We start from the raw sequence: 22,412 nt of genomic DNA, 5'->3' as shown, positions 1-22,412 counted from the left end.
TTTGCGTGCTGTTCTCATGAGAGACTCCTCAACATCCATCTCCTGCTGTAAGTTGTGCTTTAGGACATTAAGTGTGCAGTGCTGGGAAATCAGATACAGCAGGTGTTCTTTTCAAGTTTGTCATCACTGCAATAGTGGCAGTGTTGCCCTAGACAGGAATGTAGGGGGGAGGGTGGTCATAATCACAAGGGTAGCCTGCAGTAGGTTAATGTCAAGAGCTGAACAGCCCAGGACAGCTGTGAGGGCTCTTTTTTTTTACTACACTGACTTACTGTTCAATTTGGGTTTTTTTTCCGTATAGCAGTGATTTAGAAGTTCTTTCCCACCCTCCCAAAAACAATGAGGGGGATTAGGATGATGAATACAATAACACATGACAGAAGAGATGGTCACATTCTTTATTTTCATTTTAAGTCTTTAGCCATCAGTAAAGTGAATGGGCAGAAAACAACCAACTGAGCAGACAAACCCACCTTTGCTGGTTATTTCCAAATATAAATAACTGTGTGAGAACTGAAATTGAGCCAAAATAGAAAAAGGAAGCTGGGGAATTTAAAAGACAAAAGTAAGCCTAGCTGCACTCCCTTTTCATAGTGTCAGTGAAGAGGAAGTACCATAACAAAAAGGAAGCTATGGTTACATTTGATCAGACATTTATTCCAACAGTAGGCATGGAATTGCACTTTCATGAAAATGCCAAAGCTGAATCGAGTCCAGTGCACTGGGGCATTGTGCGCACTTAGCTTCATTTCTGCTGCAGCTCCTTCATTCTGTTCAGGGCACTGCCAGCCTGAAACCACTCGATCTGCGACTCATTGAAGGTGTGGTTCAGCATGATTGTTTCTTGGCTCCCATTGGGATGCTTGATGATGCATTTCAGAGGCTAAAGGAAGAAGACAGTTTTATTTTCCCTTCTCTTTCAAGGGAGAAGATTATCTGAAGCTTCTCGCAGGAAAATTTCTACATGGTTTTAAAGGGCTGAAAAGGGAAAATTCCAGCCTCAGGGTGGATCTTAAAATAAAAGGTTGTAGTTCCTTCTAGGGAACACTTGTGCTTAAGTCAACAGGTCCAGGAATTCAGAGTACTGTACAAAGGTTTCTCTTAACTGTTCAGAACACCACTGGTTCTGACCCGCCCTGTGTGTCCCAGCCACTGTGTCTCACCAGGCTGGCAGGCTGCACTGCTCATCAGTGCCAGTGCTGCCTCACGAGCACACAGCTCACCACTGATCCCCATCAGTGGCATGTCCCTGCCCCCAAGTGCATGACAAGACACCCAGACAGTTACCTTTCCAGGTGCAAAGTCTTTCAATCCCACAATGCTCAGCTTATCCACAGGATGAATCTTGTTATAGTCTGCTGGATCAGCAAAAGTGAGAGGCAGTAGACCTTGCTTCTTCAGATTGGTTTCTGTGGAGAACAAACCACCAACCACACTTGTAACATCCCATTCCAGGGAAGCATGATTACCTTCTGCCTGCTCACACTACTATTCCAACAATGATTAGATTACTATCTTTGTAGCAAAATCAGCATATCCGTTGTTTGTGGCATATCCAACCAGGTATGTAACAGGAGTCCTGACAGGAGGGACCTTGCCATCTGTCAGCAGGGAGGGTTCATGCCTGGAGGTGTTGAGCCCTGGACAAGGTATAAACACCACTTCCACTCAAACTGAACACATCCTGTTTACAAACACCATAGGGGAAGCCTGACTCACCGTGGATCCTGGCAAAGCTCTTGGTGATGATGACCCTTCCTCCCAAGTGACGTGGCTCCAATGCTGCATGCTCCCGGCTTGATCCCTCACCATAGTTTTCATCCCCAACAACTGCCCATTTGATACCCATTTTCTGTAACAAAAGACACAGATTTACATTTGTGCAGCCACTCGAGTGAGGAATTAGCAATAAACACCCACCCACACATCTAATTTCAGCACTTCACTGACATTGCTATGCTATGACACCTTCTCCCAGAAGACTCCCTTGGGTTCTGAGAAAGGAGAGAAATAAAGGAGTTTAGTGCTTCACAGTAGTTATGCACTGCCATCCTTGCTGACAAGGGCTGAGGAGGATTGCTCTTGGGATCCAGAACAAATACTTTCCTTCCTTTTCCTGCCACCTCTCCTTCCATCATGCTATGCCAGACCAGTGTTGGCACAAGCCATGACCTCTGCTCTGCTTCTGGAAGGGAGATGGAAATTTTTAACTTCTCTCTACTGAAAGAGCCAATCGAAACAACTGCCAAGTTGTCCAGAGGGTAAAAGGACATTTCTTGAGATTTGAAGCCTAATGTTAAAGAATAAATGGGATAAGACTATAATTTATTTAAACATTAGACTGGTCAGAGGTGAAGCATTCCAGAAGGCAAGATTTAGTTAGTCTGATGACACCCATGCCTTGTAAGGTGTGCAAAGCCTAAAGGTGTTCTTCCTCTTTTGTATATGATCTCTGGTCCCCTCTGAGTCACGAGATCTTCCTCCCTCTTGCCCATAGCAGGTAGGGACAGAATCTCCTACAGGAACTGCAATCATTAAAGAAAGCACCAAGAAAATGCCTCAATGCTGAATGAATTCACAGCTGCTGTTACTTGAGAGCAGGAGGGTGAGATCCTTCTATTTGGCACAGACTGCCCAAAGTGTAAACATCCTCTTAAAATAGACGTGTCAGGGGAAGGTCTCACCTTGTAGTACCGGGCTGTGTCTGGGACTGGGCCAAACTCCTGGGTTAACGCATTGCGCACAGAGTTGGCTTTGCCGTTCTCGATGTTGATGGCGCCAATGAGCAGGTTGTTGGAGATGTTGTCCAGATGGCCACGGAATTTGAGCCACGGTCCGGCCGCAGAAATGTGATCAGTGGTGCATTTCCCTTTGACCTAAAGCGTAGCAGAAGAGAAGAATGTCTCAGGAAGGACTAATGTACTTGACCCTTCCTCAACTCTTGTAACTGTGAAGCATTCACTGGGAGGAGTGGTTGATACTCCAGAGGGCTCTGCAGCCCTTCAGAAAGATCTCAACAGGTTAGAGAGGTGGGCAGAGAACTGTCTGAAGTTCAGCAAGGGCCAGTTCAGGGTCCTGCACCTGAGAAAGAGTAATTCCATGCACAAGCTGCTGGGAAGCAGCTCTGCAGAGAAAGACCTGGGGGTCCTGGTGGACAACAAGCAGTCCATGAGCCAGCAGTGTGCCCATGTGGCCAATGGCATTCTGGGGTGAATTAGGAAGAGCATTGCCAGCAGGTCAAGGCAAGTGATCCTGTCCCTCTAGTTAGCCCTCTGGAGTGCTGTGTTCATTTCTGGGCTCCCCAGTACAAGAGAGACATGGAGCCCCTAGAGCAGGTACAGGGGAGGGCAACAAAGGTGATTAAGGGACTGAATCATCTCCTGTTCAGAGACAAATGAGAGGGGACCTTTCATTTACAATATCTGTAAGTATCTGAAAGGAGGGAGTCAAGAGTGTGGAGACTGCTCAGTGGTGTCAAGCAATAGGACAAGAAGCAATGGAGCAGAAACTGAGGCACAGGAAGTTCCACCTGAACATGAGGAAGAACTTCTTGACTTTGCAGTGACCACATTGGAACAGATTGCTCAGAAAGGCTGTGGAGTCTCCCTTACTAGAGATATTCAAGAACCATCTGGACACAATCCTGTGCCATATGCTCTGGGATGACCCTGCTTGAGCAGGGAGGTTGGACCAGATGACCCACTGTGGTCCCTTTCAAAAGAGATATGATGTGATCATCATATCTCTTTTTAAAGGCATAAACCCCAGAAAAGCACATCAGTTACAGAAACAAGGCACTCTAAAGCAGAACAATTTGGTCACTCTGCATGCATTGGGTAAGAACATCCCTTTTCCAAAGGGTAAATTGCAAAAATTAGCTTAGCCATGACATCTCCTGCTGTGTTCTCACTTCCCTCAGCAGTAGGTTGTTCAGGTAAAAAAAGCAATTAAGCCCTTCCTGCTACAGCCCAGCCTCCCTGCTGGGGAGCTTCAACAAGATGCCAAGTGTTACCCTCTAAGTTTCCAAACTGCACACAAGCCTTCTCAGCTTGTGAGAACAGAATTCCCAACCAGAGATAATGGCCTTCCAACTGCTAAGTTCTAAAGTGCTTATAAAGGAATTGCCTGTGTCAAAAACTTTTGCACAGCAGTATGGCCCTTGGGAGTACATCCAGCTCTGTCACTGAGAATCAGGAATGTTCCCAAAGGTCACTTCATAAGGGATTGCATTTCAGAACCTCTCACCATATCAACTGAAGTTTCCATCTGTTAACTCACCTCAGGCAGTGAGGAGAAACCCATGTCTCCATTGAAACATCAAATTGCAATGTTTAACAAGTGTGAAGTAATTTCTCTTTCTATAAAGTGGGAAGAGAACATGCATACTGATGGATGAGAAGTTCCCAATGACCTCATTTCAGACAAAATACATCTTAGAACAGTCAGTATTAGAGATGCTAATTAAAGAACCCATCCACCTTTTTGTTGTAGGTTGTAACTGGGACAAATTCTGCAGACTGCATGGTTTGGACAGGATCATATTACATGCTATAACAAGCCTGCTTTTGCATGGTATTAGCAAACCACTAGCCCAAAGGAGAAGAGTCACTGAGTTATAACAGAAAGAAATATCAGAAAGAAACACCTGGAAGAAAGGAAGAGGCCTTGCTTCCCTTTCTGTAACAACATAGTTGTAGGAGAGGGAATCAGGTATCTCAAAGGCACATCCAAAGCTTATAGCAGTTGCTGTTTAAGCAGACCTGTCATGGCTGATGCTCCCCCACTTTGTTCCTGACCTTGATGAGGATCAGCATGTCTTCTAGATCCTTGCCATCCCACTTATCAAAGGGCTCAAGGAGCTGGAGCCGCTGGCTGGTGGGGCTCACATCCACGCGCTGCCCACTGCCATCCTTGGGAGGGTACTGGTAGGTGTCCTGGCCTGGGTCAAACTCCTTCCAAAGGAAAAAGGAAAATCATCAGCCTCAGCCATCCCACGCAGCATGTGAAGAACAAGCCAATACAGCCAACTGCACCCACTCTGGCTCTACCATCATGTGTCAAGAAAAAGGTCACTGCCTGTAAGTTTCCTCAGTATAAATAAAACACTGCTAGTGTCAGGTCTTCCCTCCCTCTGTCCCCAGACAGAGCAGTTACCAGTTTGGGCAGCTCATCTGCATCAGGTGCCTCTAGTTTAAACTTCTTCCCATCTGCTCCTGTCAGGTAATCTGTCTCAGGGTTAAATTTTAGAGTGCCAGCAATGGACAGGGCTGTGACAATCTGAAAGAAAAAAAAAAAAAAGGCAAATTTAAAGGCATATTCTACCTCCCATCACTTCACCTGGAAGTCCTATATCTAAGTCTCAAAGCCACCAGCCAAAAGCTACTAAATAAGGCACACTGGGCCTCTTCTGCAGGTGCCCTGAACTATTCCACAGCCCCCCCTCTGGCTGTTTCTTACCTCTGGAGAAGTCACAAATGCGTGAGTCTCTGGATTGGCATCATTGCGACCCGTGAAATTCCGGTTGTAGGATGTAACTATTGTATTTTTCTCTCCTTTCTTGATGTCCTTCCTGTGAAAGAAGCAAACATTCTCATCAGATCCAAATGGAATATTGCTTCTAGATGTCTCACTGCTAGAATCCCCCAGCTTGGTTTAGGAAGCAATCACTATCTTAGAAACAGGAGCTGGTGCCTGTACATGTTGTCTCCCCCTAAGCACAGACCCAAAATGAATGAATGCAAACCCAAGTCAAACACTGATTCTTGCAGTAGTTTTCACAGCCCACATTGTTCACTGTTGAACAATAATCAACTAAGCACATTGTCTTTGGATATCCCATGGTCAGCCGTGATAAAGCAACATAAAAATGTGCCTCCCATCCCTTCTATTGGGAATTATTCTCCCTACCACTCCAATGACTGAAGCTGGACCAATTTACTTTTCCTATTTTAAAAGGCCCACACAAACTTCAGTCCACCCCCTCATAGACAACAAATCTTTTTCCCCATTCTTTGCCTTCTACAAAAAGCCTCCAGAATGTGTGTCCATTTTGCAGCTTTATTCCCCTAAAGGCTCAATATAAATCTATAGTCCTTCTTTTTGCCTCCTCCAGTACATACCAGACAGCTATGGCTAGCTGGTTTTTAAACATTTAATTACCAGTGTGTTGTATTTACAATCAAATCAGGCTTCACAGAGCATTCTGGAAGCTAAAAGACACAGAGCTGGAGTGAGGTCCATTTGTCATTTTACCTGTCCCACTGGCCGATGCATGGCCCACAAGCATTAGCAAGAACCAGCCCTCCAACTTCTCGAAGGATTTTTGCCTGGGGGCAGAAAACAACTTTGTTACCATAGAATGCCTGGAATGAGTTTCTGGGGTTGCTCTTTTGGGGGAAGAAGACACTAACAGGAAGCACTGAGCCCAAGAAAATTCCCTTCCTTGTTTCAGTTTTGAGCCACTTTTATAAATACATGGGGTTTGACCGCAGTAAGACAGTAAGTTAAGACTGGGGCAGAGCACAGGATGACTTGCCATGATGTTTCCATTCTCCACCTGCTTCAACTGGAGCAACCCAGCTACTTACAGACATCTGACTGAAGTGCAGTGCCTGGTCTGATTAATATTCTAGAGACTTCCTGTCCATGTAAGGACAGAACTGGCAACAGTGCAGGCAAGTATGTGTGCCTGCTCAGTCTACTCAGCAAACAACTCAATGAAGGGGGCAGCTGGTAAGGAAAGGTATGACTTGAAAGGTAGGACTTGGTTAGAAGAGCCATCAAACATTGGCTGGACACATCCATATGTAAAGACTTGGTCCTCAGACTAGACAGCATCTAAAATTTACTAAATAGTAAAGCTAATTGAAACAACATTTTATGCACAGAAAGTAGGTAACAGTTCCTCAACAGACACATTCCTTTTAAAGCCAGTATGAATTTTGCCATAAATTTGGTCTAAATTGGGAACCACCTTCCAACAAAAGAGCAGGCTCTCTTTATATGTTGGGATAAAAGTAGATTGCAGCCTTTTGTCAGCCATGGCCATCTATCCTAGGAGCATGAGGTATCCCTTGCTATACTTTTCTCTCCTCAGGGCCCCAGTTTCTGACAACTGCCTCAGCCTTGTTCAGTTCTAATCCTGTTTTTACATGCCCAGGTAGTAAAGATATCAGGTCAAAACACTGTCAATATGATGGCAGAACCCACAGGCACAGTAGCACAAGACCAGCGACATCAGTAATTGCACCTCCAGCAACAAGTGAAGACAAAGTTCAGGAGGTTTCCATTAGTTAACTTGGCCCCCTGAGTACTGTCCTGAAGAATTTAACCCTTTCTGTTTGGAAGAGCAAAGAGCAGCCATACTCACATAACCGTCCCTTTCAATGGTGGCACGGATCTGCTCTGAGCCTGGTGTGATGGTGAACTTGGATTTGCACTTCAATCCATGTGCAAGCGCCTGTTTTGCCACCGCTGCAGAGCGTCCCATGTCCTCATAGCTGGAGTTGGTGCAGCTGCCAATCAAGCCTGTGGTGTTTGACAGAAACAGGGGGTGGTTACTGCAGCCCTGGTACTTGGAAGATTCTCCCTGATCCGTCTCCCAGAAGAACAAACAAGGGATAACCACCTTTTCTGTTGATAAGGAAACTGAAAGGGTTTCAGGTACCAACACTGCCAAGCCTCCCAGTGATATAGTGTGGTCACAAGCAGTCCCTTGTCCAGCTCTGGAGGTTGCACAGTCAGAACACACTACTCAGTCACTAGTCTAATCTGACTAGGTTACTGTTTTACAAGACCTGAGTGTCACCTACTTGCACTTTGGTTAAGCAAATAACCAAAGAGAGTTATTGTTCCACAAAGACAGAAAAAGCTTTAAATCAAGATGGCAAGAAATGGAGGAAAAAGAAAACATCTTCAGTATAGAGTGAAGACCACACAAGGACAGGCTGTACCATCCTGACAGCATTCTGGTGCTAAGCAGCAAAATAAAAATTCTCTCAGTTACAGCTACTGTAATTGTATCCTATTTGTAACACTTCCCACCAGGGACATGGCTTTACAATGTATTTCCATTCTTTTCATTCCTTCCTCTGCTCCATGAGCAACAGTTGAGAAGTCAGCCCACAAACTACCATCCCAAAAGCAAGTACATAAATTTACAAGCCTGCTTTTTAGGACAGCAAGCACTAACTTTACTAGGTCCCAAGAGTTCAACAGCCAACTGCTGGGAGTGCTGACAATCATGCTCCAGACAACTCTCTGCAACAGGTAAATCCATACCACAGACTTTTAATAAAAATGATCTTCAATGGGTAACATTCCTGTCAATCCAAACATTCAAGCATTTCAAAAATGGAAGAAACCTGGTGTACCTCTTGAGATTAAAATCCCTCCTACTATCCTGGATCTCATCCTACACACTTGGCCCATGTGGTCACTACTTTTCCCAGAAAATATATATGGCCATGAACAGATGACACTGCACCAAAGTCAAAGGACATACACAAGCAGTGAAAAAACCGGATCCCAAGCTATTTGACCAACAGCTTATCCCAAGACAACAATGTTTATGCCACAAGTACAAAGGCAGAGGAAAGAGCAAATGCTACCCACCAACTCTGATATCAACAGGCCAGCCCTCCTTTTCTGCCACAGCACCAATATCTGACACAGGGTGCGCCAGGTCTGGTGTGAAAGGTCCATTGATATGCGGTTTCAGCTTTAAGAAACAGTGACAAAGTCAGAAATCACAGCAGCAAAGAATAACCCCAAAACACAGCAGCAAATCAATTCCTTTCACAGCTCTATCTGGTAGTTGTTCAACTAAGATTCTCCTACATGAAAACTGGAGCACAAGCTGTAGGTAAAGCAGACCTGAATGTATTTTACACGTTCTAGTACAGCACCAGGGGTGTTGCATCAAACTCCCAGCTTGGTCTTCAGTCACACAAAGCAGTCACATCACAGCATTCAAAATGGAAAGAAGAAATGAAGTCTTACCTCACTGAGGTTGATTTCTATCACCTGGTCATAGTGACAACCAGAATCTGGTACCAAGTGTTGCTTGAATTCGTCTGCTAGTGCAGCTATATCTGGAATAAGAAAGAAAGAAGATCTGAAAAGTGCAGCAAATATGAGGGAGAAAAAGAAGTCTAGAAAACTAAACACAGGGGGGTCAACTGTGTAATTCCCCATCTACAGACTCCCTGCTTGTAGCAGATGAACTACAGGACCACACAAGGTCAAAAATCTCATCAGACAACACTGTAGGAGAATACTGCTCCCAGAATACACCTTCACATGAAACCCATACTTCTACCCACTTCAACTCCTAAATCCTCTTACCAGCTCTCCCAGTCTTCCCCAAGTATTTTTTCATGCGTTCATTGTAAGGGAAGACCGACGTGGTAGCTCCAATTTCAGCCCCCATATTGCAGATTGTTGCCATTCCTAGAGAAGTGGGAGAAGAGACCATGGGGTCAAATGAGAAAGTCCAAGGCCACTCAATTCTCCAAAAGTCAGTATATGCAAAAGACAGCAAAGCTAGAAGAAATCAGGGCATCAGCCACAGAAACCTAAAGCCAAAGCTGAGAGGACACTGACAATATAATGGCTGGGTCAGCCCCCTATGTTTCTGATCAATACAGTGCATGTGACCAGACTCTTGTGGAAGGAATGAGCCAAAAATTACACTGATATATGCAGATACTGATATAACAAGGAACTCCTGTTTGCACCGAGCATCAAATAATTTACAGCAGTGAGCAGTGTCTCTGCTACCTTCAATGAGTGTCCTGTCCCTCCCTACCATCTCATTTGTTTTCACTGGAGGAGCCAGACATGTGTGAGAAATTTAATGGGCTGAATAAAATGCTTCCAGTGACAGAACATGGTACATCCCTTTCAAGCACACAGCAATGAAGCTGTAGAAGCTCCTGTTTTACATTTAACAAGCTAGAAGCAGATATAAAATTCCTCTGATTTCACAGAAGAAAAATCCCAAATTGCTTTCAGTTTGTAAACCAAGTATTCGAAGTTGTAGCCAAGTCATGCAAATTGATGGAAGTCCAGCTTGAAGGCTGTACATCAAGCTGAAGGAAGGAATTTCTTGTAATTTAGTCCTAACTAGCATATTACAGAGAACTACAATTTTTGCTAGTTCAAATTCAGCACCCAAGATCCACAATTAGCTAGTATAAACTGTGTGATACAAACTGCCTTCTGGTCTCAGAACCTCTGCTCTTTGTTTAGTAGCTGTCACACATATATTCCCATTAACCTGGTTCTTTTTTCTATTCACAGCCTATTTTAGGCTGAAATTAATACATCATTCCTTTATTGCTGACATCTCCACCCTCTTAAGTTTACACTGGAATACATTCACCCTTATTCTTATCCGCACACACCATCTTACAGGATTCTTCACAATTAACCATTCCATGTTCTCAAAATCACAAGAAGATTTACTGGAGAGAGGTCACTGAGAGGGAGTGCTATCTTGTTACACCACTCTTCCAGTTTGCCATGTACAAACTGCTGGGCCAGGCTAAGGGAAAACATTTGGTACTTCTTGTTTGGTTCCCTTCCCAGCCTCCACAGATAACTCAACACCCAGCTCCACCAATAATCCACTCAGATAAGACATCTGTGTTGACTTACCTGTGCAGGAGATTGAATCCACACCCGGCCCATGGTATTCAATGATGGCGCCTGTTCCACCCTTGACAGTGAGGATGCCAGCCACTTTCAGGATCACATCTTTAGGAGAAGTCCAGCCTGAGAGCTTGCCAGTCAGCTTTACACCAATAACCTGAGCAACACCAATGAGGGGAAAAAAAATACTGGCATCACTTCCTGTCAGAAAGGTAACAGTATATAGTTCTGCTGTGGGGTATATTCCTGTCACACTTATATACACAGTGCTTGAAAATCAATGCTCCTTACACATCATGCATCTCAGCCTTGGCATCAAAGTTTCATATTCCTTCTGCCCCTACCTTTGGGCATTTGAGCTCCCAAGGGATTCCTGCCATGACATCCACAGCATCAGCTCCACCCACACCAATGCAGATTCCACCCAGGCCACCTCCGTTGGGGGTGTGCGAGTCTGTGCCGATGAGCAGAACCCCGGGGTAGGAGTAGTTCTCCAGAATGATCTGAAAATAAAAATGGATTGTTTGCTTGCTTGCTTGTGGGAAAGAAGGGGGAAGACAGCAGAAAGAAAACAAAAACAAGAGTTTAGATCAGTTTGTATTTGCAGATTTCAATAGCAAGAAAATAACTGCATTTGGGCTGGATTGGAAATTTTGATCTCTTTTGTTTCAAACTCCTTGTGGAAGACGTAATGACAAAACAAGGTACCAAGTCTCAGCCCCAGGATCCTTGCTCATTGCAGGATAATAAAAAAATTAGAAAACAATCTCCTCTTTTTCCTTCCAGTTTAGGCTTTAGCTCAGGTGCCACCTTTGTTAAGCCTCAAGAGTCTGTTCCATAATCTCCATACCCTTGTTAACAGCTGAGCAAGTCAGTTCACTTATCCAATGGACTTATCCTCCCATAGCCTTTGTGCTCCATAGCAGTAGAATACCAACAGGCTCTTCCAATCCATGCTGCCAGCCAAAACTCAATTACATAGAGGAACTTCTCACCAAGACACTGCCCTTCCCTTACTGATGCTACCAGTTCCATGAAAGACTTTTCAACTATCAACAAAACCACAAAATCATTCACAATGAAAAAATGAGATTTCTGTGGTAGCAACACTGTAGAGAACTCAAGCTAATGAACTTCTCACTGCATATGTGCCACACTAGCACTAGGAACAGCCTTTCTGGGAAGCACAGAACTCACAGAACAGCTTGAACAGAACTAAGGCAGTCCTTTACCAAAAAGACCAAGGCTTTGCTTTCAGAACTTTCAGCTTTATATTCTTGCAGCCATATCAACCTATTTGTGTGAGAAGAGTCGCTCTCAAGGCCTCACTTTGGCACAGTTGTACCTGAAGCTACACAACAGGACCAGTTTCCTCCAGCCAGAGAAAGTCAGCCACAAGAAGACTGGTAACCTCAGCACAGAGCTATGCTGCCACATGACAGATGTTACAAGTGGCTTTGGAACACAAATGACCCGAGGTGTTCCCATAACCTTTTGAAGAGTTCATCCATTGCGTCACGTTAAGTAAAGGTAACCTTAGTAACTCATTTTGTAGCTAGGAAAACATAGTAGAGAGCTCTTGACTGCACCTGGTCACAAGTTCCCTGCTGACAGGAGGCTTACCAGACATCCATTCTCCTCTCCCCTCCTTTTGCTTCATGCTGCTCTTCAACTTTTGCTGCCTGAGACTCAGAGGAACAATGAAAAATGACTACTGGACCCTCAAAGCAAACCAACTGCAAGCAAGTTAGGGACATCCTGACAGAGGTGTTTGCTTTAAAAAAACAAAAAGCCTCATCAAGTGGTAAATTATTTCAGGACTGTCATATTCTTTTTTAGATCCAAGTGTAATAACAAGAGAATCTCAGACTTGGAAACTATTTTGCATTTTATTCAAATTCACCTAGCAACTCCTTATGTGTTGCCACTCCTGAGTACTTGAAGTATGCTGCTCTGTTGTGTCCTCATATACTCTTCTGGGTTTTACGGAACTAAATACATACATAATAATCCTAAAAAAAGTATGTTCCCAAGGCTGCTTTCCTTACCACCAAAAGCAATTCACATTAACCCTATGTAGCCAGCTTCATGGCCTCACCTTACAGTCTCAATTGTACTAGGAGGAGCCAGCCCACAAGCAGTTAAGGTATTTCAAGCTTCTGTAATTCACATGGCATGCTGTTGGCACTACCTAATGATACATCAGGTTACAGTTTGACCAAAATAACCTTTAAAAAAAACTCCACTGTGGTCAAGATAACTGAGACAGCAAGTAAGAAACCTCACCTGCCTCGAGCAAAGCAAGTTGTTTCCCTAACCCAGTGAAATTCTCTAAAGATTTGCACTTGAGCTCTCTCTCCACCCTAAGGTGAAAGACCCACTCATGTTCAAAGACTGCAAACACACACACACTTTACCTGGTGAATGATTCCTGACCCAGGTTTCCAGAATCCCACTCCATACTTGGCACCAGCCGTTGACAGAAAGTTGTACACCTCCTGGTTTATGTCCTATTCACATAGGGAAGCACAGAGCATTAGTACCCCATTTTGTTCTTCCATACAGCAAAAGTTTGTTCAAACACATTCCTTTCTTTTACATGCCTGCCTGTAGTTTGCTTCCCAGTTTTGGAGCAGCTGGAAGGAGTTGCACATAATTTTTAAAATCAACAGGTTACGATTAAGACTGTTTGACAGACAGCTATAACAGACCATTTAATTGCATCCCACTTGTAGCTCTACTAAAAGTTTTTTAGTTTCTAATTCCAAACAGCACAATTTAAGGAAAACCCTGCCAATAAGACATTTAAAAATGCTGTGCTCACTTTCCCTATTCTCAGGGTTTTTTTTTAACCTGTTTCCCTCACTCATTCTAGCCCCTCCTTCCTTCTCTACCGGGTGCTCTTTTTCCTATACAGATGCTTTGGAGACATTTCAAATCCCTTAGATAAATATTCTGGCTTTATTTTTACAGATTAAGAAATGGAACTGGAAGTGTTCACTGCCAGGGGAGTTGGTGAGTGTCATTTGTCATTCTAGCAAGTCCCCTGTTTAAGACTCACACAATGCTGTCCTTCTTGCTGCACTGTCACCATTGTTGGTGGAGGTCACACCATGAAATTGGCTTGTGAGAAAAACCATGGTTGCCAAGGAAGTATGACACTATTATATCCTAACAGTTCTTGGCAGAAGAGTGCTGGAGTAGATAAGATAAGCACTAGAAGTAGAGAATTTCTTAAAGACTGTTCTCATGCAGCTAAGCTTCAGAATAAAGGGAAAGGGGAAACGAGATAATTGAAGAATTGTCTCAGCACACATTTGCTGAAGTTTCCCAAGAGGCTGCAGCAGCTCTTTAAGCCTTGTTTTCCACTGGGAGTTGGGTCACTCCACTCTGTTTGTGCATCCCTCCCCCAGTAAACCCAAACCACCCTCTGGCCTGCCAGCATTCATTGTGTGCCAGCTGGCAGCAGCAGAAGCCAGTCAGAAGAAGGCAGGACCTTTACTTGCTTTGCTCAGAGTGGATGGCAAAGAAGGGACTCAGCTCAATTCAGGGCTGCAGCAAATATAATTGCACTATGGAGAATAAGTGCAGGAATAGGGGAAAGGGGAAAACAGGAGGTGAACAGGAGAAAAGAAATTGTCTGATTTAGTTAAGTCTCAAACTGTTAATTGCACAACTTAGGACTGAGACAAGCAGAGCAAGAACTCCCCAAATCACTCCTGAGTGGTGCAAGTTGCTTTACTGTGGCCCACTGAAGAAAGCCAAAAGCAGATACTTCAACACCACAAGTGCTGTGTGAGGATATGGACTAAAATCTCAAAATGCAGCTGACTCCTGTTTACTGTTGGTAAATTCTGGTATCAACATTCCAGGTGCAATTCCTCCTGGCTCTGACAGTGGACTTTGGCTAAGCCACTTGGAGTAACAAGATTTCCTTGGCAGATGCATTGTAGTATGTTGGTCAGAGATAAATGTGTCTATAGATTACAGAAGCTCCTTTGGGGAGGAATAAGCAGTAAAACAGTTGAGTAGAAAATTTTAAAATGGCACTGTATCAGCACTTTGAACTTCCCACATAGCAACACTTTGAAATTCCCACATAAAACCCAACATCCTACATACTTTTACACACTTTTATACTATACTCATGAGCCATGAAAGCTGCACATGATTCAGTTATTGCTCTTCAGATAATCAGTAGCAAATGGTTTGGGAAAGTAACTACTTGCCTCCCCCTCACAGCGGAGGACCAGTGCAATGCAGGCATATGTGCATTAGGTTTTTCATACTGCCATACTGCAACATAGAGTAATCTGACTTCCTTTTTTTCCCTTGGAAATCATTTTTTCTCTTCTTTAGCTGAAATATCTTCTCTAGAACACACATGATCTAGGCTTCCATCACTAACAACTTAAGACTAGCTCTTCCCACATTCATGGTCCTTTAAACCATGTAATGGATGAATCGGAGATTAAAAACTCCCAAAAATCCATTTAGTCTGTTTCTTCATTGCATCTGACCTACAGAGCTGACCACCACAGGCACTCTGTTACCATATCTGATTCCTGGCTGTCCTTACGGGAAAAAAATTTAAAATAAGCTCATCCTTCAACTGGAAGGACATTTTCAAACAGACAGAAGTTACGCCTCTGCAATAGTGACCTTGGCTCTCTGAAGATCCTTTTCACCGCCTGCCTGGGCCTCGATGAGGTGATCACAGTGGATGGTGGAAGGCACAGCCACCTTTGGCAGCCCGCTGCTGATGAACTGGAGCATTGCCATCTGAGCTGTGGCGTCCTGCATGGCCACGCGGTCGGGCCGTAAGCGCAGATAGGTCTTGCCGCGCTCGATCTCCTGCTTTGCTGGGTCATCCAGGTGTCCATACACAATCTTCTCAGACAAGGTCAGGGGGCGGTCAAGCCTGGGGAGAATAATTTTAGTATCTGCATCTTGTGTACTTCAACATTTGCCATTTTAAGTATGTAACAGAATGCTTCCCTCTATTGCTCAGACTGTTAAGACCTATTAGCACAGAGAAACCTCCATGATCTTCTTACAGCACTAAAATATCAACTGGCACATGGTTAAACAAGGGTTCAGTTCATAAAGTTCAAAAACATATAAATTGATGTCATTTTATGCTTTCTTTTCTAATCTTCCTATACTGTAAAAGAAACACTGACTGCTCACTTCAAGACAGCAAATGTAGAGGTGAGACAGAGGTCAGACTCAATTCACAAATATCAGATCCCACAGCAAATACAACTAAGTGGAGCTTCATGACCTCAGACCTTTCATTCTGCAACTGTATCAGCTGAGAAATCTATTTATGTATGTAGCAAGATCTTCTGAGAAGTAACTAAATCAACACAACAACTTGAAATGAGAACTACCACATTTAACAAAGGACACAAAGACTGAAGGACAAGTCATACAAACCATTGCCCCAGTAAGTGGAGCAGGAATGACAAATTAGCAGGCACACAAGCCTCTACCAGCAGATTAAGGTCACTATGTTTACATAGGCTATTAATTCCTAGCCCTTTGTTCCATGCCTAACACCTAGAGCAGAACACAGCACAAAGAAGCATTCGCCTGTAACAACCCTGACCCACGCGCTGCTGCCCCAGAAAGAAGCAAAGGGCCAATGTAAAGACTCCTCAACGAGGGTATTAAACAAAGAGGATGGAGCCCTTTCTAGCACCTCCTCTGCACTGGCCTGCTTCTCTGCACGTTGCAGTGCTTCATCACATCCTTCAACCCTTCCCACAGTGCCCCACCACTATAAGGAGACACTACAACTCATGCTTCACTATATTTACAACTGCCACAGTTCAGTGCTACTTTTCCTGGTAAACATTCCTTGTGCCAGGGCCCCACAACAATTTTTTCTTCCTCTCCTGTCACTGCAGAGCTGAATTCAATACCCTGACCCCTCCCTTCTTCCCTTCTCCACTCTTACCTCTTACGGACAATGTTGATGTTCTTCTCCAGTTTTTCATAGTTGATGTATTCATTAGGTTCAAAGTGGCTCATGGCCACCTTGGCCCGCTGGCACAGGACAGGAGCAACATGGTAGCGTCGTACCCCACTGTTCAAGGCATGCTAAAAAAAGGAGAGTGTTAAAACTGGAGCCCTGCAGAGTGAATTTCTGTAACATAGCAATTAAAAATGTTTTTCAGTTTTTGTTACTGGGATTTTACAGACTGAGGAACACAAAGGCACCCAAATATATTTCATCATACAATATTCCATATTATCTTAAACAGTCCAAGTACCCAGAGACGCTAAAGTACCCAGAACAGGTAGCATTTACTAAATTATTCCACCTTTTTCTTTGTTGCACCAGAAGCCTTAGGCTTTCAAATGAAAAATCTGCTTTCAGGCAATGATGAGCCAATTCTCAAGAAAGCACCAGTCTGCCATGCTCCTGACACATGAGGGTCATGGTGAAGAACCAATGCTGTTTCTAAAGCAAACTATCTCTAGGTTTGTATTTGCTTCCTGGCATTGAGTTGACATTGAAATTGACATTAGCAGGAGATACAGCACCAGTCAGCCTGGACACGCCCCTGTTCCACCATCACATACTAAGTTTCCTGGGCAGGATCCCCCCATACTGCTGCAAAATGTATTAAATATCTACAAGGAGACTTTGGTGTACAGGCCTGGTCTACAATGTAACACAGAGCAGGAGAAGCAAGATGTGGAAAAAACTCACCAGCTCCACCAGCCTGGCTGGTGCTTTTTTCTCACTCTCACAAAGGCACCCTCACCTTTTGCCTCTGAAAAACTTTGCACTTACCCTACAGGTGAGTTAGCTGCATGACAGGTGAACTATACTGTGAGTTGAATGCATCAGCAGAAAGTGCCAGGGAAAAAAAAAAAACCAAATTTACTTGGCAGCCTCCACAGTGAGACAGTTTCCTGGAACACAGGAGAAGGGCAGGCTATGGCGAGGCACCTTTACAGCACCTGACCTGAAAGAGACGGGTCAGTGCCCAGGGCTAAAAGCTCTCACGCAGCTTTGAAAACTGAGTCAGACAGCAGCCTCCAGAAAAACTTCCAAGGATTTGGCACACACATTTCTTACATGCTTTCAAAGTCTCACTCATCAGCATCAGAAGTTTGGAAACAGACTGAAGAAAAGAGTTCAGAACTCTTCCTCCTCCAGCATTATACCTTAATCTCAATCCTGCTTTTTCTATTCATCTGCTATTTCAGGGTTATGAAGTTTTGATAAGTACAGGTTAATAAATGTAGCAGTGTTACACTAAACACCCCTTTTGCATGTGTGATTGTAAATATTCCTTGTTCAGAACACAATCATTGTACCTACCACTGGGGTTATTTTTACCACTGTCAAAAAAAGCCTAGTTAATTCTTTAAACCTGTTCAAACATTTTAATGTTTCCCTGTGAATATTGTTTCCAACTTTCTTGTTACCAGCATTGAAAAGACTGCCTGAAATAATCACAATCAAAGAGACATCACCAATTTTTATCAAAATCTCTTGTTTTATTGTCCTTTTGATAACACTTTTTAGTATCTTTTGCAACAAAAATTTGGGGAAAGCTAGGCAAGATCACACTAGCAAGAAGGGTGCAGTTTGCATTTTCACCAAGCTATCCTCAGCCATTATAAAGAGAGCTTTTGGTAGAAGCAGGAAAGACTTACAGCAGCTGTACACCACCATTCTGAAAGAGTATCTGAGAGAAGTGAGCCTGGTGGTACAAAGAGGGCACTGCTCCTCCATGAGTGCATGGGAAGCCCAGTCATCAAATTTCACTGTGCTGCACTTTAATCCTAGAACTTCCAGAACTTATCACAGGTGTCAGACTTAGACCTTTCCTTCTTCCACCAGCAAAAAACAAAACAAAAAACCCCTAGAACAACCACCCACACCAATACGAACACCACCCAGCTTCTCATTGTTTAACATACAAACTAGGCAAAGCTGCTCTTTACCTAGTAGCCACATAACTTTTATGTTTGCTTTGTTCTAGCCTTTTTTTTTTACCTCACAAGATATTCAGTCTTGTGAAAGTCTCCAACTGCTGGAGTGGCTGGAAAAAAAAACCACTGAGCTATTTAATCACTGTTCATGGAAAAACAATCTCTTTCCCAGGCCAGGAAATGTATTGTGGTTTAACGCAATAATTTCTTCTTAATTCATCATAGAGAAGAACAGATATGCAAATAAAAATAATAGCACAGGCTTCATAGCATCTTAGCCTTGCCTGGGACCAAAGCTGTTTAAAACAGAAATCTGAAGCAGGGCACTCCAAAAAGAGGTACAACAAAACTTTTCAAAACAAACTTCAGGTAAAATCTTTTCTGTTTGAACATACATGTCTATGGGTCTTTTCACTTCATGAAATGGCACAAGGAAATGTAACATTTTTTCTAATACTATGTCAGTGTTCAGCTGGTAATCAAGATCAGCAATACAAAGTAGTTGAATCCTGCTGACCACAGCTTCAGACCATCAAAAGCAGGAAGAGTGTTTAAGGTGAAGGATTCTGTCTGGACTTGGAGAAGTCTGGAAAAGTGAAGGTCAGTTTCTGTAATGGCCAATATGAACCAGGGAAAATAACTGCCTAAACCAATCAGCTTCAGCAGATTAGACAAGCATTTTTCTCTACATAAGAATTTTAAAAGGCACCTATTTAAAAAGTGCCATCTTCATTTTACCAGGATATAAACCTAATCCTGTATTTCTGCTGGGAATTCATTTGACTCAATATGGTTCTGCTCAAGTTGGCACCCAGCAAGTCTAAGGCTCCATCACCACCCACCACCAAGCAACCAGTATAAACTGCCTGGTTCAAAAGTTTGAACTCTCCTCACAAAGAATCTACACTATATCACTCATCACACCTGTCTATTCTCCATGCCCGCCCTTCTCCTACTGCATCCTCAGAAACAGGGTGGGAGAACTGCAAGATGAAGGAAAAGTCACAAGCCTGACAGTTCCCAGTTTGATTCCCTCTCACTCTTCTCTGAGAAGGTACTGGTAATTTGTGGGGGCTTCCATTGTGTTTTTTTAGTTAGCACTGAGAAGTGCCTTGAGCCTAAGAGCCAAGGGAAATAGGAAATCTATAAATTTATAAATTTTCCCTTTTATCCAGGAACTGCTTATTTCCAGGCTGGCCAAACAGCTGCCCAGTGACCTCCTCTCACCTGGCACTGAATCCCTTATTCCAGTTTGCAGTGTCCAGTAAAAGGAATGGCAATAATCATTACAGGGCTCCTAAGCCTACTGGTGTTTCATGAGGTGAAAAGCTTCCCTTAAAGACAGAAGAAAGCAGATCTAATAAATGGGTCACTATTTCTGAAATCTCTGTAAGGAAGCTAACACTGCTCTTTACAAATTTGAAGGTAGCTATCATGCATTTAGCTCACTACAGTGAATGTTCCAGGTGCAAGGGGAGTCTGAATTCAGAAAATAACTTGCATTTTGGCAGCCGGTAAGGCAGAATGAGCCCAGTGAGCAAAAGCTCATGTTCAAAAAAGTAGCAACTGTGTTACATGCACTTCTATCTGGGAAATCTGTCCTAGAAATCCCAGCTGAAACCCAAAATACCATCTTTCCTCGTATTCCCTGATCTAAGAACACTGGCCAAGTTTTCAACATTCACCATGATTCAGCCTAAAGGAAAAAAAAAAAAAAAAGGCAGCGTGGTATAATCAAATTGTAAATGCAGGCTCATTTTCTAGACCCACCTCCAAAGAGCAACCACAATTATGGTTCTGAAGATCAGTTTAGCCCTGATGCACAAAACTGCCCACGCATAATTTTGGTACTTACCCACAATGCCTTCAATAAACCTGATATTTCAGGCAGTTTAGAGCTTTACAGTCCTCCCTCCCAGTCAATGTGGCTTGAAAAATGGAATGCTACTAAAGGCATTATTTCAGGTAGGCAGAAAAGAGATCTTGACCCTTTGAGACTATTAGAACTTTAAATAGGACAGTCAGTCCAAATCAGGTTAATTCCAATTTATTTCCCTCAGAGGCAAGCTTTCTCTGCAGCTCCAGCTCCAAAACAGTTCCAGGATGGGAGGCACACAGAACCAACAGCAGCAATGTGTGCCATGCTCAATGCTGGCACTATCACAGTGATTGACAAGATGATGCTCATAGTCATTAATCTCTAGGCTGCTACACAGGGGCAAAAATCCCCTGGCTCCTAAAGACATCACCTAGAGGCATGTGTGATTAGCATCACAGATTTAGTCCTTCACAGGGGGGAAAAAATATGTATCCCTTGCCTGATAATAGACAACAACCTCCTGGAATGCTAAATTCCCCATATCGACTGTGCCAGCACAGCCTTTGTTTTGCATCATACAATATTCATTTTAGCAAATGATTGCTTGTTCTCATGCAGTGTCAGAGCATAAAACAAGAACCAATTCATTACCCTAATAAAAGGTTTGCCTTCATTTTATTAGTAGTCATTTCTGTTCAAAGTACAAACTGAAAACTATCTAATAAGTAAGAACAAGTATGCCAACCTAACTGAAATTGTGCTGTTCTGTAACTTTCATTTAAATTTAAAAGCTACTACACTTTTCTAAAGCATCTGAAGTAGGATAGTAATTACCAAACTGGAATTAAGATTCACAGAATACTTTTAGAATACTAAAAGCCAACCAAATTCTTCAGTTCCCTAAGCAAGGGGAACACATTGGCCAAGGTCACAAGTGGCAAACTGAGAAGTTACACTCCCTGCCTTTATCACAAGGGAGCAAAGGCTTCCTTATCCCTTAGCAGCCCTAAACAGAAAATTGCACCTGAAAAACAGAAAATTATAGGCCTTAAAAGACATGAAAACTTTATTACTGAGTAGACACTAAACATAACCAAGTCTTAAGGAAGGCAATCTCTGTGACAAGATCATATTACTGGTGAAGGTGAGTTTTAGAGGTCATGACAGACAAGACTACCAGAGTCTTTATCACAGCCCCGGGAAAAAAGGTAATTTTTGTGTCTGACTCGCCTGCTTCTTCAGACGTCCTAGTTCCCCACACAGAGAGACTGGGACCTTTGTCATCCAGAGGCCTCTGTTTGTACTAAAAGGAGGATTTTGGAAGCAAAGCAGCCAAAGGACAGCTCACTCACACAACAAGGAGTCACCTTGTGCTGCCGCATGCCCGTAAGGGGAAGTAATAAAAGACGAGGGAAAGAAAAATGCCTGCCCCGGGGAAAGACCTTTTATTCACCGTTCGGCCCCGCGCCCTGGGGCTCTGTGCCCTGTTAGGCCCGGGGCTCTGACAGCGCCTCCAGCCCACCGCAGCGGGGCCCGGGCACACGGGGGAGGCGGCGGCGCCAGGCCGCGTCCCCGCGTCCCCGCCGCACCGTTCACCTTGCACTCACCTTGACGGCCGGCCGAGCCCGGTAGCGGGAGACGTCCTGCCCTAAGGACCGAGCAGCGGCCACGCCGCCGCCGCCAAAGCCGCGGCCGCCCCACTATCGCCATGGAAACAGGGCGTGGGGCCGCAGCGGGGACACGCTGACCTACACGCGGAGGCGGGGACGGCCCGACCCCGAGGCTGCGGGCGAGCGGCCGCCCTCGCGGCCGCCCAGCGGGCAGCGATCCCGTCCCTGCCGCAATCCCCGCCGCCCGTCCCGCCCGCTGCCCGCCCCGCCCGCCGCCGCCGCTCACCCTCAGCCGAGCCGCCAGCACGCAGTACGGCGCCATTTTGTTCACTGACAAAGATGGAGTCGCGCCGCGATGGCGTCACGCGGCCCCT

At 44.1% G+C, this 22,412-nt stretch overlaps 1 protein-coding gene across 1 annotated transcript; it reads right to left on the bottom strand.

Moving 5' to 3' along the window:
* Positions 1-384: 384 nt before the first annotated feature.
* Positions 385-22,377, bottom strand: ACO2 (aconitase 2). The gene is made up of 18 exons (XM_058804634.1): positions 22,325-22,377; positions 16,616-16,758; positions 15,316-15,574; positions 13,071-13,163; positions 10,998-11,156; positions 10,660-10,810; positions 9,346-9,450; positions 9,001-9,092; positions 8,614-8,719; positions 7,370-7,527; positions 6,253-6,326; positions 5,458-5,569; positions 5,155-5,277; positions 4,797-4,952; positions 2,685-2,876; positions 1,720-1,852; positions 1,288-1,409; positions 385-883 (listed from the first exon to the last, which is right to left on the bottom strand). Exons 1-18 carry the CDS (start codon positions 22,358-22,360, stop codon positions 746-748), a joined length of 2,352 nt encoding a protein of 783 aa, XP_058660617.1. The 5' UTR covers positions 22,361-22,377; the 3' UTR covers positions 385-745.
* Between the last annotated feature and the right edge of the window lie 35 nt (positions 22,378-22,412).

This window comes from Ammospiza caudacuta, chromosome 5 (genome assembly GCF_027887145.1).
Source record: "Ammospiza caudacuta isolate bAmmCau1 chromosome 5, bAmmCau1.pri, whole genome shotgun sequence".
NCBI classification, from domain to species: Eukaryota; Metazoa; Chordata; class Aves; order Passeriformes; family Passerellidae; genus Ammospiza; species Ammospiza caudacuta.
The sequence above is the reverse complement of the archived record's forward strand: the minus strand, read 5'-3'. Positions and strand labels throughout refer to the sequence as shown.